Source organism: Panonychus citri, unplaced genomic scaffold (genome assembly GCF_014898815.1).
Source record: "Panonychus citri isolate SS breed McGregor unplaced genomic scaffold, ASM1489881v1 Contig00134, whole genome shotgun sequence".
NCBI classification, from domain to species: Eukaryota; Metazoa; Arthropoda; class Arachnida; order Trombidiformes; family Tetranychidae; genus Panonychus; species Panonychus citri.
This window is the reverse complement of record NW_026515539.1, coordinates 2,608,174-2,629,358: the sequence shown is the minus strand read 5'-3', so window position 1 is coordinate 2,629,358 and position 21,185 is coordinate 2,608,174. Positions and strand designations below refer to the sequence as shown.

Here is a 21,185-nt window from a genome sequence, read left to right as displayed (position 1 = left end):
TTATTTACATAATCATTTATCATTACTGTTTGATGATGATTATCATCATCATGATTATATTAATTGTTATGAATAAGCTTCATGATAAATGGTTTTCAAGGGTTAAATTGTTACCGTCTCAATGTTACAAATGCAAATGGATATGCCGATAAATTATATTAAGTATTATGAGTGAAACAAAAATTTGATCACTAATTGAGTAGCTCGATAAATCAATTGGTTGATTGTTAGCAATTAACTGATTTCTAGTTTTGCTTGTTGTTTCATTGATTAACTGATTGTCTGAGTATCAGAATTTGTTACGAGAACAACCAAAATTTAGAAAGATTTTTGGTAATTTGTTGTTCTCACAGCAATTTCACTCCATTAATTATTGATTACAATTAACAATCAATTTTTTCCTCTCTTAATTTGATTGATTGTTGTTGATTTTTTTTTCTCTCAGAATAAAAAGTTCTTAGTTCGAGTTTTGTGAATTTCTATCTCTCTCTCTCTCTCTCCATGTTGATTGTCTACCCATTTGCTTTGTTTTTAATGAGAGTTACTGTTGTTTTGATTGATTTGGAAGTTAATTTATCATAATTGATTTAATTGGTAACAATTTTTAATTTTCACACTTTTGATTGTTTCAGTTTTCATTTTCATTGATTAGATAAAAGATATCGCCTTTCAACTTCATGATTATCATCATTTGATTGTCTGGGACCTCCAGAGTTAATCCATTCCTGGAATCGAGCCTGAGTTGGCATCAGTTGACTACATGATAGACTTTGGGACACACCGACACCAGAATTGACATGATGATCGCCCTGAAATAGAATCCAAAGATTCAGTTGTAAGAAAAAGAGAAACAATTGAAATTTTAGAATGGAAAATATTAACTAAACCGATTGTCTTTATTATTACCCTTTCATGACTTGGATTAAGTTTCGCTATTGACGAGGCTCTTGGGCCTCTTTGGAGTATCCAACGATCTTTATAATATTTACGAACTTCGATAACTGGATAACGTTTAGAAGGTTTGATTTCCATCATTCGTTTAAAACATCGTAATAATCTTGGTGTAAATCGACGAAATTCTCTGGGAGTTCGAGTTGTTTTCCTTTTCTGCCATTCCACATATTCGCTAAATCGAGGATCAGTTATATCAGCACGTTCCCATGGAAACCGCGTCGTTAAACAAGCAAATATTAACATAGCCAATTGCCATACATCAGAACCCAATTCAACATTATAACCTTTACAATTAAGTAAAATGGAAACAATTAAAAACCAAAACGAAAGGTAAACATTCAAATCTGTTGACATTCATCATCACCACTAATCATTACAGTGAATATCTAATCTCAATTGACAATATAATCCTTAATCCTGGCAATTAATTTATCCAAAATAAAGGAAACTTTAAACAACATCACTAATCATGATTAGTTAATCACTATAATATTGATAATGTCACGAGTGTTGAACACAAAAAACCTAAGGTTACCCCAACCTTGAAAAAAGTTTATAATTATCTCTCAATGATAATCACAGACAATTGATTAACTAATCTGTCAATTAAATCATCATCATTATTGATCATCTGATTACTAATTATGTTTGATGAATATCAATTTGATTTTTGTCTCTCAAAACTGATTATAAAAGCTAATTGTGATCATCGATCATAATTGAAAATGGAAATAAATTCTCAGAAATGAGTTCATCTTATTTTCCCCTCTCGAACTCAAAGTTAATGTTCAATTTGAATTCTACGAATTCGAAATTGGTTTTCTCTCTCTCTCTCTCTCTCGCTCATTCATCTGAATTATACATGAGCCTTTACCTTCCAAATGAACAGCCTCCCAAATCTCAGGGGGACAAGTGGGCAGTGATCGCGTCCGCTTTTTGACCAGTGTTTCCGCTCGACGGGTGAGGCCAAAATCGGTCAGTTTGACTTTGGTAAAATCGACGGAAAAGATTAATATATTCTCAGCCCGAACATCCCGATGGACCAATTGTTTATCGTGTAAAAACTCTAACGCTGAACTAATCTGTTCGATGATAATCTTTGTATCCTGTTCCTCTAATCCAGCTCCATTTGTACGTTCCACTGCCTTGATTGTTAATCGTTAGTTAAATAGAAACAGATAATCATTAGAGTTAATTACCTAAAAATCAATTAAAAATTTGATACAAAACTTAAACCATTCATTAAGATTCTCATGTTAACCATGAAAATAAATTTCATTTCTTATCATTTGATTAGCTTTTAATTTAGTTAATTTTGTTGATTAAATTTACTCCTGTTGACATAAGTTAATTTAATTGGTCTCATTGGCCTAGATTTTTAATTTGATTAAGATAAATTAACTCTCACAATAAGATAATCTTAATCGGTTATATTGATTAACAGGATGATTAAATTATTATTACTGATTTAATCTAAATTGCCAATTACTATTAATCACACCTTTTGGCTATATATTAATAGTTAATTGTTGAGTTAACATTAATTATCTGATTTCAATTCTATGATTAACAATTTAACTTGATCCGTAACTGATTATCTAAATTGATTTACATTTGATTCGATGTAACAATTAACGAGATTTTTTTTTTAGTTTCTTCAGTTAATCAACTTGGTTGATTAACGCAAATTGATTTTAAGTTTTAATTAACTGACCAATTTGATATTGAGAAATTAGTTTAATTGATTATTGTTTGTTTCTAGTCTTTCAATTAACTTTAAATCCATTGGATTGATTGTCATTAGAAAGTTACAATTAGCTAACTAGGAAATTGACTGAATCTCTTAATTGTTTCACTGATTAAGATCAGGGTAAACAATTAGCTTGTCATCAAGATGATAATCAACTGAATCTAATCATCATCAGAATCATTAATATTATTATATAAAAACAATGATAATCATTGAAGTTTTTTTTTATAATTCTAATGATGATTAAAATTGTTGTAATCAATTTTAAGATTAATGATTAAATTTAATTTACCTTGAGGTTATATTTAGTTCATATGAAGTTGGATCAATTTTTTTTTCAATTAACTCTATTAAATTAATGATTAAACTTGAATGAATATGATATTAAGATGATAATGATGATTAAGATAATCAATTTGATAATCATTTCATTATTATTATTGGACAATTAACTCAATCTATCAACATTAACGATTATCATTATCATTATTGATTTAATCGTGATCACAATCAATAAACAATAATCAGGGTGATCACAAAGTAATCAACATTTATACATAATTAATAAAACAACAAAATGAACAACAATTTAAAACAATCAATTCACTGATTAAATTGATTTAAGATTATCATTCATATTACCGTTATGTTATTAGCAATTAAGGTTATTGTTAATTTCATAATAATAATAATAATGGTAAAAAGTTAATTGTAATTGATTAAAAATTCAAAAATCACCCTACAAATTAAAGTGTAATGAGTATCTTACTTATTAACCAATTCTATTAAATCAATTACAATTAAAACTAAATAAAACTAAATAAATGATCAATTGCAATTGGAAACTTTTAATATACAATTGCATCAACCTGATTGCAAGTTTAATTGTTTAACTAAATTGCAATTGAAAAAGTAAACAATAATGATAATCAGAGTAAAAATTAGCAAGTAAAGTAAAGGGGAATAAAGTAAAAGGAAATGCAATTAAATCATCAATCTTATCATGAATGAACCTTAATTACAACTCGTTGTTAATCATAATATATATAAGAAATTGTATAAGAAAACAAGTAAAAAAAAAACATCCAATGGGTGCAAAGACACCTTGATGAGTTGATTGGAAAAGAGTTGATTATAATTGTGATGCTGATTAACACCTTAATAGTTAATGATTTTTAATTACCTGCCAAAGGTCACCTAAAGGGGCAACTTCTTGGGCAAAACAGAAATGTTCAGTTGTTTCAAAGGCAACATCATAAGTATCCAAAATAACAGGATGAGGAGATAGGAAGTAACTATAATGGAACTCTATTAGAAAATCTCGTAAACTTGTTGTCGCCTTGGGTACGGCTTTAACAGCAACCTGAGGATGAGAAGAAGAAGAAGATGATGATGATAATGATGGTGATGATGATGATGATGAGGAGAAGATGATAAAATGGTGGAGGTATTATGAGAACGGAGGTGGATCAAGAATCTTTGCATTTTCCGTTGTGATGGATTAGTAGATCATTTCATTTACTATCAACTTTTGTCGTAAGAATAACTCAGTTTTTCAATTGAATTTGCATCTCATTGTGATGAAGAGAAGGGCAAGAAAATAAGTTCTTATATATATATATCATCCGATTGAAAAGTTATCATTAAATGTAATTGATATTGAATAACAATGAGATGATATCATGATTTTTGATGCCGGTGATGGTGATGAAGATGATGAGGATGAGCAAGTATTGATACAGTTATCAGAACGATATTTGCAAATACTTTTACAGGGTTCAACTTGAAAACTGTGCTACCTTCAAACTGTTACATCAGACACTATTATTAACTGATTATAATTATCCTATTATTTGATTGCTAGCACTTGATTATTAAATTATATTGATTGTTATTCAATCAAATGAGGAAAATTGATTCCATAATATTGACTCATGTATATATATATTTGTTGTATTTATATGATTTGCTAGGTGAATTCTGAATTGAGAGCAAAAATTTCAAGAATAAGAAACCGGAAATCTTAGCATTCGCATTGATATCACTTCTTAACCTTAATTTTTGTTGTATCTGCAACATTATTATATCATCATCTTCATCTTCATCCTCATTATTATCATTATAATACTTTATGTACCTGAGCCTTTAAGCCATGAAAAAAAAAGTTCAACTCTGATTGACAGATTTGAACGAAGGGCTTGGCATCTATAATCATCTTGAATTTTTCGGGCAAAAAAAGTACTAATACTGAACATTATCAGAACTAAATAAGAAGAAAAAAAAAGACAATTAAGTTAACTTGTCTTGCAGATTAATTGTTTTAATAATTTGTTGATTGTGTTAATTAATTTACATCCATTCATGTTTATAATTACTGTATGAGCCCGGTTGATTAACGCAAAGGGGTTAACCTAAGGTAAATTTAATTCAACGGTGTTAATATTATATTATCATGATTAAAAACCAAACCTTTCATCAATAATCAAGATTAAGATTGTTATTAAGATAAACATTATCTTAATCATGTTAATTTTTATAATAACATATTCTCATGGCTATTCATTATTATTAGTATCATGATGTGGATAATGATGATTATCATGATTGTAAAGCCTTCAGGGTGAAACTTGAAAATCTATCAACAGTCAAAATGAATTATTCTTGTTGACACATAACCGTAAGCAAATTAATTATAATAAAAAGAGATTAAGATTAGACAATAATCAGTTTCTTTTAATTTTCGGACAACAATCAACATAATAATAATTAAAATGCAAACCACCAACAGTTTGATTAACTGTGGTTAACTATTTAGTTACAATCAACTCAACGATAATCATGATTAACAAGCTCCTTGATTTGGTTATATTAATTTGTTTTTGTATTAATAGTTTGAAAAAAAAAGATTTTGTTTTCTTGCTCTTCTTTGGTTGATAAATTATATTATAATCCAATTGCAACCGGACATTATCAAAAGGGATACGGATTAAGATTATGGTTTACCGTTATTCAGGAGTGAGGATTAGTCGGTAAGGATTAACATGATAGATGAGAGTGATGGTCAACTTACTTGTGTACCTGTCTTTTTATGGATAGCTAAACAAACTTTACCGTAATCACCTGAACCGATTTCCTTGACCACATCGTATTCATCTTCGATCACGATTCGTTCGAGGTCAATTTCTCGAATCTTATGAATTAAACTTTCCTTTTTTGCGATTAAAGTGGAAGACATGATAATATTTACTTGAGTATTTTGGTTTACGTTGAAAAGGCGAAAAAAAAGAGTTTGTTTTGTTTATTACAATTCTAAATTGTTTTAATCCAATTGTTGATCGAAAATCGTTAATCACTAATTGCTGATTAATTCCAAATGAAAAGTGTTATTAGGTAACATTGTTTTCTCCTCATTAATTGTTACCTTGTCTCTTTTTGTTTTGTTTATATTTGAAAAATAATCTAATTCAGTTTTGATTTGATTGTTTTGTTGAAGATCACAGAAGGTTAATTAGTTTGGTGTTGAATTAAATTTAATTGATTGTTGACCAGTTTGATTAATGTTTAATTTATCACAATTAGCGATGATTTGATCACATGATATCCTTTGATTGACCTTGTAAATATATGTAATATAAGGTTTGATTAGCAATCCAAATGATTATCAACCCAATTAATTGTTGTAATCATTGTTTTTGTTTGGTAACGAGGATTTAATTAACTTAAATAACCCTTAGTGAGGTGAAAAATAATTAACTAGATTCAAGTTGATCAAGGATTATGATGATAATTGTGGTGATGATGTTGGTGGTGAATTAAGTAAATGATGATAATTTAAAATGATATAACAAAAACAAACACACAAAACGATAAAAGTGAAACAAAAACAAACACACAAACGTAACTAAATTAACTCAATCGATGAAACAATCAATCAAATTAATTGTGTAAAAAAAGTACTTAAAACAGCTCAATTTTTGATATTATTTTCTCTCTTCTTCTTGTCTTATTGGTATAATAGATAACGGTACAAGAAGAAGATGAGGAAGATAAAGGAAAGAAAGAGGAAAAAGAAAGAGAATCAAAAATTATGGAGGATAAAGTGAATTTCTAGTAACTACAATAATTGGAACAACTTGTAAGAGTGGAAACACATACATAGAGATGAATGAGGATGAAGATGAAGATGAGAAAGATGAGAAAGAAAGAAAGATAGAGAGAGAGAAAGATGATAAGGATGATGATGATCTTTTCTTTTTTCTTCCTCTTTCTTGGATCTTCCTCAAGTAGCCTCTTCGAATCTCTGTTTCTTTAACTTCTCGAACTCTAAACACGTCGACGTGAAGAAGGCAAAACTTTTCCAACGACGTTATTTTAAGCATCCGAGCCCAGAATTAACGTCACGTGACTTTAAAGTGTTTTTTTGTCTTCCTTTTAACTTTTCAACTAATCTAATTATATTTATTAATTACATTATATTACGTTAATTTGATAAGCATTCATATCATTCAATATGATTGATTAATCGGTTTGTAACATTTTGCTATCAGAATTGTAACAATTGTATTATATTAGAATTGTAAATAAAAAATTTTAAAATTAATTTCGACTTTATTTAGAATAGATTTGTTTTGTTTTTCTCGTTGCTCTCTCATGTAAATATAAAGACTAGATGATTGGCAATTTGATGACAATTACATGATGAAATTGGTTAATTAATGACAATTAGTTGTTCTGTTTGAAACAATAATTCAATTACTAAAAAATAGATTGAAATTTTAAACTTTTTTCCCCAAAAAGTTTCAACTTTTAGATGATAATTTTGATCTTAATTGTTTGTTAACTGTTGTTGTTGAACATTTTGCTTGCAGATCTGATTGTTCATTACTATTAACAGTTGATTCAGTTGCAATTGAATCTTGATTGTTGTTGTTATTATGATTACTATTAAGGAAAGGGATGTCAATGGTAATATTTGAGGAGAAACGTGAACGAAATTGTTTCATTAAAGGTTTCGCAGTGGCCGATGAATATGAAGGCGGTGGTGAATATTTTGGTGGTGGGTCGGGTGGTGCTTCGGTACAATGATGGTGGTAATGACCATGAACTGGGTGACCATGGTGATGGTGATGGTGGTTAGAGTGTTGCAAGGGAAGACGGAAATGTTGACCAGAAGGGTCAAGAAAAAACGATGGAATATCGGGCTCATAGATGATTATCTCTGGTGCGAAAAGATCTCGTAATCGTGTTGATAAAGGTTTTTCTCGAGAGGTGCAAAGGCTCATCAGGAACTTCATTAATCCGTAAATTGATACAATGTAAAGAGGAGCTAATTGTAATATATTCCAGGTAATCGCAACTCGAAATGGCCAAAAAGGATAGGTGAATATTACCTGGAACCAGGAAAGCTCAAAGCCAAGATAAGATCTTGTGAATAACATGGATAATATCTGTAGACAATTAAGATAGACAATTAATTATCTGTTAATATCGTTCATTAAATTATCATCATATTAATTACAATAGGTTATTATGTTATCTATTTATGGATTAATACATTTTCTTCGGGTTGATTGTTATCGTTGGAAAGGATTGGATTTCATTGATAACTTTTCATTTCTTTGGCTTTTGTTTAGTTTTTCTTGTTCAACTCTTACTTTTTTCTGTTAGAATTGAACTTTGATAATTGATTGCAACGATCAACAAAAAAGATTTTAAAGATTAACAAGATTAAGGATTAAGATAAATGATTATTACTAAATGGATAAAGTGACAATTTTAATGTTGACATCACATGATAATTGTCTTTTTTATCACCTTTTCCATATCAAATTTTACATTAGAACTTTTTTCTTCCAAACTTTGATTATCTCTCTAACTTTGTAGAAAACGCAAAGGTCTCTCTCTCTCTCTCTCTCTCTCTCTCTCTCTCTCTCTCTCTCTCTCTCTCTCTCATTATCATCCTCCTCTTATTTTTCTTTAAAAATTTCATCATCATCACCAGTAAATCTCAAAAGAAAGAGATCATTTTTACGGATTTTTTTTGTCAATAGGATGTTGAGAGAATGAGCTTGTCATTCTGGAGGATTTCCAACAATTAGAAATTCATAAGATGAGAATGACGATGATAAAGAAATAGAAGATATCGTTTACTCTCTCTCCTTCTCTCTCTCTTTGCCTGAAATTCAAAGGCAAAATCTTACTCATCATGATGATCATGAAGAATCAGCATCTTAAAAGAAAAGATCAGGTTGTAATGTCAGAAGAAAAGGCGAACATGGTAAGACTTAATCAGAATAAGAATAGACATTAAATCATCATCATCTGTTTGTCATGATGATGATGATCAATGATGGTCTTTCATCATCATCATCATCATCACCCAAAGGATCTCTTGAGATCACAAATTAATTCAAATTCAAGTGAAAAAAAACTTTTTCTCAATCTCTCAGGTAAACTTGATCACAAGAATCTGGATTATCACTAATAAAAAGCACCATTTTCTTTGATTGTTTAAAACTTTTGATAACTGATCAGTTGATGAATTTTCTGTTAATTATTTATATTCTTTGAAATTGAGTTTCGCGTTTGAGACTCGAAAATGAGTAATTGGCTTAGGTCCAAATAAGAATCGTTTATCGTTCATTTTCTCATCTTCCTCATCTTATATTGCTTTTAATGCAATTGGAATGCTTCCCACTAATCCGATTAAACTTTGGTTATTTAAATGCGTTATTTATGTTATTTGTTTACTTCCCTTGGTCCCTTTATCCTTATGCCTCTTCTCATCCTAATCCTAATCTTCATGCATCAAATATAGCATTTATCCACTTCTCTTTTTAAATGCTCACATTTGATAGTAAATAATAACATCTTATTAAAAAAAAAAGTGATTAAATTGATGAAGATCGAGAGTCAGACCCAAAAACAAAACTCGAAATGATGAGGATGCTAAAGATTATGATGATGATTATGATGATAACCCTTTCATTTCTTCTCTCTCTCTCTCTCTCTCTCTCTCTCTCTATCTCTCTGAATTAACAAATATTCTCATGCTGAGCCTGAGTTACCATGGTGATCGGAATTTTAAGTAGGATGAAGAAAAGATGAAAGAAAATCGGTTTTTATCCCTCATCATCTTCATCTCTTCCTCATCTAATTAAGATGAAAAACCTTCTGATTTGTTACAATATCCAAAGGTAACAATTTAATCAACAGGTAAGCAAATTATTAGCAAGGATTAATATCATTATTATTATTATTATTAATATTATGCCAGGATGATGGTGATGATGAAGATGACAAGGATGAGGATGATATGATTTAGTTTACAATAGATCATTTTTACAGTTATCTGTCAGAAAATGTTATTTGATCAATAAGAGTTAATTATAACTCAATTAACATTCAATTAACTGACAATAAAAGATAATTATACTTTTACCTGGATAAGTTTTCACCATGATTAATAATTAAATCATGATTTAAACATGATGCATATATAATTATCATCTTGTTATCATCGATAACTTGTAATTTAATTGATTTTGATTTGATTGAATTGGATTCGCAAAAGTTTTTAATTGTAATAGAAAAAGTAAAAAATAAAAGTTTAATTATTTCACTTTGTTGATCTTGATTTTGATTTAGGAATTAAGATTGAAAATTAACTAATCATTGGTCAATATCCTGTTTCCAATGTTAATCTGTCAGTTATAATTTAATTATCTCAATCACAATTTGTAGACAGTTAAGATTGACAGTTGATATAATCATCTTGTTAATTGTTGGCTTAATTTAAATTTCTTTCTTTTTCTAATTATTTTTAAATTGATTCAATTTTGATTCTTTAAAGGTTATTAATTCTCATCAATATTCAAATTAACTAATTGGTGGATGATAAAAAATTTGCCTCAAGTGATTTAATCAACAAGCTGAACAACAATTTGTGTCAAGATTGATAATAAATTATCATTTAATAATGATCATCATCAAAGTTAATCATTATGATTAACTAATTCGCCATGACCTGGAAAATTAAGAATTATTTTTTTATTCTTAATTGTTGTCTGATTGTTGAAACTTTTTTGTTGTTTCTTCATTTTTAGAAGGAGGAAATTAATTGTTTATTAAATTTGGTATAACACTTAATTAATTAGCGAGAAACAGTAAAGAGAGAAATCAAAATTAAATCATCGGAAGGAAAATCAAGGTTAAATTAAGAGTTAATTACTGAATTAACTTTTTAATTTTCTTCAATCCAAACCACAATCAACTCCAAGGTTAGAAACCATTTTTTCCAATACCTTCAACAATCACATTTACTGATAACTACATCTTCCACTTCCGTTTGTCTGATTGTTAAAATTAAACCAATTAAAGTAATTAATCAACTGGGAACTAAATTAAAACGAATGAGAAAAACTTAACTTATGAGTTGCTATTTTTTCCCAAGAGGTGTCACTACTTATGTAGAATCAAACGCTGAGAACTCATGCTGCCATCTATTGATTGTTTTGTGAACTTTTTACCGGCTGGAATTTCAATTTGCTAATTTAATTGTTTACCACTGATGGTTAATTGTAAATTATCCTTTTGTAAGGAGAAAAAGATTATCTTTAATGAACTAATTAAACTGATGAAAATGAGTCATTTAATGAATGATATTCTCTAGCTCAGTTGGTAGGAATTGGTCGAAAGTTGTAATAATGTGAGTAGGAAATTAAGGAAACGTAATTAACTTTTGTTAATTGTGAAAATAATTTAGTTACTATTGATTAGAAGGGTAAGAAAAAAAATGCTTAATCATATTGTGTGCTTATATTGTCAAAGTAATTGTAACTTATCAATGTTTCCATTGACTCATTGATTTTGATCACAATCAAGTTTGATTATCAAGTTTAATTGTTCTTGATTATCACTAATCAAGGGAATGACCATAATTTTTTTTGTTTCTTTCATCATCTAGTTTACAATTTAGCCGAACCCATTGGTGACAAAGTAAATTAAACCTTGATTAAAATTCTGTAACCTTGATTAGTTAACATTTAACAATCAATTGTAAGCCTAAATTGTTGGGTATTGTGATGACAATATAAAAATCCTCAATTATGATAATTAAAGACAAAATATATTAATGGTTATCAATAGTTGACAACAATTAACAGTCATTCATAATTACAAGAGGCTTTTTCATTTTTCTTTTCCAAGGACAATTTACTAATTGTTAAAGCTAAACGTCAATAACCTTGTTTGTTATACTAATAGTTAATTGTAGCAATTTATTATAAACAAAAAGCTAAAGTAAATTTCAAAATATAAATTGTATTAATTGAGAAAATTAACTTTTCTCATCAACAATTAGCAACTAGTGATAAAATCTCAACATCAATTCAATTGAACTAAGCTATTGAAGAGACAAAAGGTTTTACCTGTTAATTGTAGCATAACAATTAACGATTATCTAATCACACTTACAGTTAATGACAATTATTAATATATGAAATAATTATCACAAAAATTGAATCAATAAACGTTTGTAATAATTAAATGATTACCAAAGAGATGAAACAAAAACCAATCAAGTTGCAATTAATAATGATAATAACTTGTCTTGATTGAAGATTAATTGTTACAATTAACTTACCGTTAAAGTAGCAGGAATCATTAGACTCCAATGGAAGGTCAGTATTGGTGTTAACCAAGTAATTAACTTTTGATCCTTAGTTAAATTAGAGACTAGATCATGAGGTGTACAGGGTTTTCCTCGGACAACAAAGATGACCAGTATCATGAGCAGGTAAAGACAAGCAATCCAACAGATTGATGATAAACAGGAGTCCAAAAAGTAAATAATATGATCATTGGTCTAATCACAATTAGTTGATTGTGGACAAAAAAAAGAGAGAGAGAGACCATTAGAAATGAGCAAAGAGATTAAATTGCAAAATGATTACGTAAAATCAACTGACCACCATAACCAATCATATGAATACAATTGAAATTTTTTCAACATTTTCACCTTGAATGATAAGTGTTTGTCCATCAAGGTTTCAACAATTAGTATAATTAGTTGATTGTAAGTTAATTCTCAGCATAATTTAAGCTGATAAGTTACACTAATGTGATATATTTCAACACTATCTCAAGCGTTTCTTGTTTTAATCATGATAAACAATTAACTTTATCTCTTTCTCTAGCTAACCACCCACTGAAATCCTGTTATCAATCATGATTTAGACTTAATTGTTAATCATAATTGGAGGTGTTTACTGTTAAAAGTGTTGAAAATAACACACAAACTGATGCTTTAAGTCAAGGTAATGATATTGTTGTTAAATCTCAGCATGATTAATATTCAGTAAGGATCAGCGTTTAATTTTAAATCGATGATAAGTTGATTGTTAATATTATTATTATTATTTAATCAATTGATTATGTAATTGTGATGATTCTTACCCATGAATTAATGGCAACTGATAGGGAGAAACCAATGATTGAAGTAATAAAGGCAATGGTTGTCTTTGATTGTCGTAATGAATCAGGTGAAATTGATATAATTGTTTCAATCAAAGTTCCCCAGAGCACAAGATGAGTACCAAAGGAGATCAAAATTCCCGAAAGGTAAAACGAAGTGGCCCAAAAAGACGAGATGACCTTCGAACCTTTAAGAGCAAGGGCCAAGGGCATGATCTCTGTTGCCCAACGAAGAACCTGATATTGACTTAGAAAATTTTTCGACTCCAATGAGAATAGATTCTCACCCAGAAATAGATTAACTCCCGATTCTAAGGTCACCTTAGATCGATATTTAGGTCCAGGTAAATCTCGAACGAAATTAACGGTTCCATATTTCTCTAAATGAACGAACAACGAAAGAAAAAGTCAAGAGAAAAGTTCAATCGATTTTATTAGAACGAAGAAGAAAAAAACATTCTAACTAAATCATAGTTTCGTTACTACGACAATTTAATTTTCTCGTTCAAATTTCGTTACAATTTAATGTTACTTGTAAATCGTTTGCTATTAAATTTTTTTTTCTGTTAATCATCTAATCATTTGATAGTTGTAATTATATTATTAACCTGATCCTGTTTAAATTTAATTGTTATCGTTAACTTTTTTTGTCATGTTTTCAAACTTTAAATTCAATTTAAATTGTTGTAACGAGCTGGTTAATTGTTGTAACGTTGATTTTTTCAACCATCTCTTGATTCAGAAATGATGAAACTTTTTCAATCTTGTTAATTGTTTAATCATATAAATATATATATCTACCTATTCATGACTTGTTAAAAGGTTTGATGAACAATTAACTAACAGTTAACACAATTAAATAATCATACAATTAGGGAATACAATTAACAAGACAATCAGTTTATTTTTAGGATCAAGGAAAAGGTTTGAAAAAGTTTTACTATTTCTCATTTTGATGACTACGAATAATGAAAAAAAAACTATCATCTAATCATCAACAATTTAACCAACAATCAATTCAATCTGATTAATGAATAATTTTAATCATGATTAGTGATTAAGATTAAATTGTATTAAGAAAACAAAAATTTTATATAAGTCACATTTTTTTGGAAGCAATTAAATTAAAGTTGATTATCTATTGTCTTTCAAAATCTATCATTATTTAAGGTTAATGATTAAGGTTTAATTGTTGCTATATAGTTATGATTGTTGATTAAAGATCCGGTTCATAATTATCATTAATGATAATTGTGTAAATATAATATTATTATTTATCCTGGAATCGCTGAATCATATGAAACTCATGAGTAACTCAATTAAATTGATATTAATTTCAACTTTTAACCCTGATTGTTGAATTGCCATCATCATGATTGAATGTTAATTGTTGAAGGAAAATGAATTGTTACTTTTAATGATAAATTAATAGAAAATGAAAACAAAAATGATTCAATAGCTTACCGAAAGATGAGAAAACGTATTCAAGGTTAGATGAGCTTATAATCTGCATGCATGAGGCTAAGAAGCAACTAGATGAGATCAGAATCACCATGGTTAACAGGAATAAGCATGAACAGTGTTTAATTAGTGAGACTCCAGGTCGTGATGATCCATAAATATTCATGATGATGCAACCGAAAAGTGTCCAAACCAGGAATGATTCACGAGCGGCAAAATGCCAGGAAGTTGAATCACCAAGAAAGGGTTTCGAGTTATCGGGAAGGACGAAAATTCCACCAACCCCTGAACCAAATTCCTCAACGAAACGAATGATAACAAAGGTAAACATGATAAAAGGAAAAGTTCCAAAGAAAATTATCATCCGAGCAGAATGATGAATACCCCGGAAGAGAAGGACAAAAATTAGGATCCAAATCAACGCAAGATTAAGGATAATGTTCAGTTTAGCGTAAGCCGAGAATCGGCCGTTATCTTGTTGACCTAAAACGGTATTATGATAATATCCTGAGACTGACCATCCAAGGTAATCATTGGCATAAGTTGAACTATTCCAGGCCTTGAAACATCCTGAAAGTAGAAATGAAAGTTTAATATATTAATCCTCGAAATTACAATTAATACAAAAAAAAGTTTCCAACATTGAATTGGAAGCAAAAAAAGTTCGTGCAATTATAATTGTTGATTGTTTACTTTTTTTCCTGATGATCTTAACCTTAACTTGACTTTGATTGATCACAAGTGACCACTACAACTTGGTTAGCTTGACCATTCACTCATAATTTAGTTTGTAAGGTTGAGAGATGTTCAATTGAAAATATTAATATTCATACATATGAAAGTGTAACAATTTGAACAGTAACTTTTTTTTTGATTCCAAAACAATTTGGCAAAATAATCTTATTGAAATGATGGTCCAGTTAATTGTTGTCAATCAACAGTTAATCTCATCATTCACATGCAATCAACATTATCATGGATAAAGAAACTTTTATCATGCAAGAGATAAGCAAAAGTTTTCATATTGGTCAAGGTTGGTTTGATTTTCTTATTGACCTGAACACCAAGTTTTAAATCAAATCAACACTGTCACACATAAGCAAACAACAAATGATTAAGCAATTAATGTAAATCTCAACACGCCAATAATTCACACCATGTTAATCAATGGTTGACAAGATTACCTTTTATTGTTGATTGTGTTTTTTAAAATCAACAGACGGTAATCAAACAATCAACAAGCAAAAAGCAAAAAGTAACAACAGCAATTCAAACAAAACGATCAACAATATAATAAATATTATAAGGTAAATGTAACGGTAAAAAAGAAACAGGTAATTAGGTAAATACAATTTTCCCATCACAATCTAGATTGGCAGTTTATCATTTTAATTTGATTGTTGGAACAAATTTAAATTGTTACACTTACTTTCACCATTATAACGTCGATTACAATAAGTCCACTTGTAGGCTGAATCGCGGGTAGTTAAAAATGAATCTCTCAGGTAAACGAGAAGCCATGAGATTGGAACCATTGAGTAAATAGAGATAATTGAATAACAGAATAAGAAAGCTGCACCAATTCCTATTAGAAAAGATGAATTAAAATTGATTAGTGTTTAATTGTTACATGATTAATCTCAAATTTAATCTTCTAAATCATCTAATCCAATTGAGATCTTAACAATCAAAGGGAAACACACACAATGGATTTATGTTGGTGTTTCTCTTGCTGTTGTTGTTGTTGTTGAGGTTAAGGCGTTTAAATTAAGTCTCACTTGGATTGTAACAATCAGTTAATTGTGTGTTGATTATCATTATTAGTTTAATACCTTTGAAAATCGGTGATATAAACCACATATCAAGGTAACCAGAGCCAAGGTACTGACCAAGGACCATTAGAAACAGTAGGAAAGGAAGACCACAAAAAATACTTATGAAGGTAAATTCAACTAGAAATGGCCCTGAAAATGAAAACAATTAGTTAATTAGAATTGTTTGCAAACAATTAACAAAGAAAATTAAAAAATCACATCAATAACCAAATCAAGTTAATTAATTAATGTTTCATTGGTTTTTGTAGTTTGTGCGTTTCTAAATTGGCTTAATCATTAGATTGAAATTGATTCATGTTTACATTAAACTCTTGGTGTATTAAAAGTTTAAGTAATTAGTTAATTAATATATCATAACATATCATCAGCTGATAAATTTAGTTGGTTGAAGATGATCACAATTAACTGATTAGCTTTATCAGAATATATAATATCATTAATTAATTACTTGTCTTTTGTTTTTTTTCTAATTTTGTTAATTGTTGGTTTGAGAAAAGGAAATTAGTTAATTGTTTAGTTTTTGTTTGTATTTTTGAAATGATTAAGTTAAATTGTTGCTCTTTCTTTGTTTAACTCGGAAGTGATTAGGTTAATTCTGGTTGAAATTAATTTTCTCACTAAATCACAATCAGACCAAATCTTTAGGTAAATATCAAATTTTTGAGAAACCAAATTAACCAACAATTTAGTGAAAGTTAACCATGATTAACAATCAGGTCAGTTAAATGGTCAGCGTAACAATTTAATGCTTTTTATTTGAACAAAAATAAACAATTTAATTGTTGATAATTAAAATTTGAATCTAACGGTGAAATATATGTCTGAAAAAAACCACAATTAACAAATAGTCACAATCAATTGCAAGGCTGGTTAATTATTAGCTGTAAAACTGAACAAATTTTCAACAATTAACAAGCTAACGAGTAACAATTAAACTTTTTTCATCATGATAACAAATTGGTGAAACTATTAACAAATAAAATTTAAATTTAGATGAAAATTTTAAATGAAATTTGTAAATTGTAACAATTTAAATTTAAACTATCGAAAGTATCAAAAAAGGTAACAATCCATTAATTGTTACAATCTAAAAAGGTAACAATCAATTGTTACGTTAATCAAAAGTAAATTACATTAAATCAGGAAGTTAAATCATCACAATTAAATCAATGAAACAATTTGATTGTTGCCAATTAATCTCAATAATCAATGAACAGACAAAAGTAGAGAGTAAAAATTGCTAATTAAATTAATTGATTAAATGATTAATCTAATCACAATCAAATGATCAATAAAGTCAATGAAAAATTAAATAATCAATCAATTTGTAAACAATATTTCAAATACTGTTAATTACATATTCTAGTGGTTAATTGTTTAGATGATTAAATTAATCGCCCCTTATCACAATTAATATCTTGATATCCTTGGATAAACTTAATTAGTTAACTAATCATTTAGGATTAGTGATGAAAAATCAATTCCAAGGTGAAATCATGATTAAGTTAATTAAAAACGATCATCGGAAAAGTCCAGAGAAATTGGAAAGTCAGTAAATTAAATTTAATTGTTGTGGAAATTAAGATTAATTTTAAATTCATTTAACTTTCATTTTTTAAATTTCTTTTTTCTCTCTGAACTGAATTAACTTTAATTGCGTTAATGTTTTACTGCAATTGAAATTGATTGTTACACAGTTGACATACTTTCCACGGCGCTTTTTTCTCATGTTTAATCAACAATTAACTAAATTAGTTTCGACCAATTTATCTTAGAATTAAAGTTAATCATCGTTACCCAATGACAATTAACATCAGGTGAAGAAAATGTTTTGTTCTTACCAATGATTACAATCATATCTCATTAGCTAACAAAAATGATAACATTTGATTACCAGCAATCTAATCAATCTAATTGTATTGTTAAAGGTAAAATGTGTTTAATCATTCAATTAGATTTAACAATCAATTAACAATACAATTAAGCGATCACTTTGTTGTTCATTGTATTGTCTTGATGATCGCCAGGTAATGGTAACAATGAATGAAAACTTTTCAAAATAAACATAATTTTCACCCAAAAATTAAATTGTAACAATTCGTGAATCATTTCATTCATGATTTAAAGAGGAAAATTTAAATTATCACCTATCGTCTTAATCTATTGTTAATAACGATTAACAAAAGGATTAATTCAATGATTCCAATCTTAAACTACTTTCCATTGTCATCGATTGATTTCATCTCAACTTCGAATTCATTTATTACATGAATATCCTGATTCTATCGAGTTCTGATATTGGCACGTTACTGGAATACGATAAGAACTCAATTCTCCCTTTTTTCATTCTCTTTCTCTCTCTCTCTCTCTCTCTCTCTCTCTCTCTCTCTCTCTCTCTCATCAATTGTTGTCTCTAATCCTCTCCAGTGACACACCCAACTCGTAAACTCTATTATATCCTGATTAGAATTGACCTTTTTTACCTTGAAGCTTAAAGAAAATTTGAAAAGTTCAAACCTGAGCTTTGTTATCACCTCAATGGGATGGACATTGAATCCACCCTGAAAAGGGAAACAATCAACACCCAAAAACAACAGAATCAACTTCCGGTCACTTTCACTTTTTGTCCATTTTTTTGTTTTGTAAATTTTTTTTTTCATTTGATAATGAAAACGATTAACCAAATATATTGAAAACAATAGACACAAACTCATCAGTATTACCATTGAATTTTGTAACCATTATCATTAATCCAATGATTATAATCAGTGTAACAAACCATTATCATAATCTATAAGTTAATCACCTTGGATAATCTTGATTATCCAGGTAAAGTTGTCGAAGCGCAATTAAAAATATTCATCTGATGTGATTTTTTCTTCTTCCTCTTCTTCTTAATTGTCAATTGATTAACTTACCTTTGAGAAAATAAGTTAATAATGAGAAACGACAAATTGTATAAAAATTAGCACAACACAAAAGTGATGCAAAGAAAGGGGATAATCCGTTTGGCCATAATCCTTTCAATGTCCTCCTTGTATTAGATCCGATTAGTGATTGTCGCAATATGGACGATGATTGATTGTCATGATTAACATGATTAGTTGTTGTGCTTGTCATATTATTATCTTGATTATTTACACTATTTAAATGATTAGTTTCATTGGCGGTGTTATTATTATGTTCAAGTTGATTAACATGATTTACGTTGGTGTTGTTTAATTGTCGTTGCTGTTGGTTAACTTCAATTTGATTTACATTATTATTATTATTATTATTAATTGTTGATGGTTGTGGTATTGTTGTTATTGTTGAATTTGAGGATAATGATGTTGATGATGTCGCCGTTGATTGAGATTGCTGTTGATTAGTTGAATGATTAACAATATGGTTAACAATTGACCTCATTTCAATATTTTGATGATCATCAGTAAATTTTGATTCAATTAAAGGGGACAAAATTAATATACTGTTAACATTTAAGACAGTAAATCAAGATTAACACAGTTCAAACGAGATTAGATTAATTAATCTGTGTGTTGACAATTAATTGCGTTTTTCAAATTAACAATCCAATTGACACCGACGAAAAATTAAATCAATGGTTAACTAAAACACTTTCATCCATTGGGCACATCTCATGTATTCAATTATTGGCACTGGAATCTCATTGATAATCTGTAATTAGCCGAGTAGTTAACTTTAATCAATGTTAATCCATTGATGGTGTTACGATTTAATGTTTGGATGAGATAATCAAAAAGTTAATCACAAAATCAGGATAAACAGAAAAAAAACTTTTCCTTACTTTGAAACGAAAAGGTAAAAAAAAAAGATAAGTGTTATAATAAAGTTAAAGGAAAAAATGAACAATCTACTTCACAATCAACCACAACAATCAAGTAACAAGTGAAAAGTGTTTAAGTTGATAAATCAAATCAAATTAACTACAAACAACGTTTAACTTTCACAACGAAACAACAACAACGTTACTAACGATTCTAGGGCAACGCCATCTTTTGGAGAGAAAAAGTAATTAAGCAAAGTAACGATTGTAAAACTTGTTGAATGAAAGAGAAAGTTAATTGTAATTATATTTTATATCCTTAAACAGACATTGAATTAGAAACCAGTTTGACGAGAGTTAATATTAATTCAGTTTTCCAACAATCAACTTACCGTGAATGATAAAAGTTTTGGGAATAAGAGAAAGAGAGAGAGAGAGAGAAAAAAGTTTTCACTTTTTCTTTCATGGTTTTCGTAGCTTCGTTGGGGGAAAACAAGGTCAATTTAACGAACGAATCAACTAATCAACTAATCAAAAGTATTATTAGATTCTTACCAGGGTGATTTAACTTTAATTCAGGCCAACAATCAACTCTCACTGGTTATCCTTGTGTCTCTTTGGCAATTATATTTAACTTTCATTGGGCCGGTTAATATACTGAACAATTAACTCAATCAAGTTGAGTATTTGATTATTTTTGTTGAATATTTCGTTACGTTTGTTTAGCTAACGATTAAAATTATTATTGCATGTGTATTATTAGATAATTGATTTTGTATCGATTCAAATTATTGTAATAATTTAAATCTTATATTGGAAGATTATCAATTTGAACTTTTCTTTTCTCGAATTGGATTAAATCAAATCAATTGAATACTAACCAAACCCTGTTATTGATGTGATAATTTAGTTTTCTTCTTGATTA

The 21,185-nt window shown here is 28.6% G+C and overlaps 2 protein-coding genes across 3 annotated transcripts; both read right to left on the bottom strand.

The window, feature by feature from the left end:
* Window positions 1–568: 568 nt before the first annotated feature.
* On the bottom strand, window positions 569–6,526 carry LOC128391032 (serine/threonine-protein kinase SBK1-like). Of its 2 annotated transcripts, XM_053350855.1 has the most exons (5): window positions 5,775–6,526; window positions 3,888–4,067; window positions 1,829–2,099; window positions 907–1,238; window positions 569–809 (listed from the first exon to the last, which is right to left on the bottom strand). In XM_053350855.1, exons 1-5 carry the CDS (start codon window positions 5,937–5,939, stop codon window positions 642–644), a joined length of 1,116 nt encoding a protein of 371 aa, XP_053206830.1. In that variant the 5' UTR covers window positions 5,940–6,526; the 3' UTR covers window positions 569–641. The 2 variants fall into 2 exon arrangements, with proteins under 2 accessions (XP_053206830.1, XP_053206832.1); XM_053350857.1 differs by lacking the exon at window positions 3,888–4,067.
* Window positions 6,527–6,675: 149 nt separating this feature from the next.
* On the bottom strand, window positions 6,676–20,405 carry LOC128391030 (sodium-dependent transporter bedraggled-like). Its single transcript, XM_053350852.1, has 7 exons — window positions 19,392–20,405; window positions 16,471–16,602; window positions 16,068–16,223; window positions 14,642–15,208; window positions 13,160–13,557; window positions 12,348–12,569; window positions 6,676–8,151 (listed from the first exon to the last, which is right to left on the bottom strand). Exons 1-7 carry the CDS (start codon window positions 19,879–19,881, stop codon window positions 7,504–7,506), a joined length of 2,613 nt encoding a protein of 870 aa, XP_053206827.1. The 5' UTR covers window positions 19,882–20,405; the 3' UTR covers window positions 6,676–7,503.
* Between the last annotated feature and the right edge of the window lie 780 nt (window positions 20,406–21,185).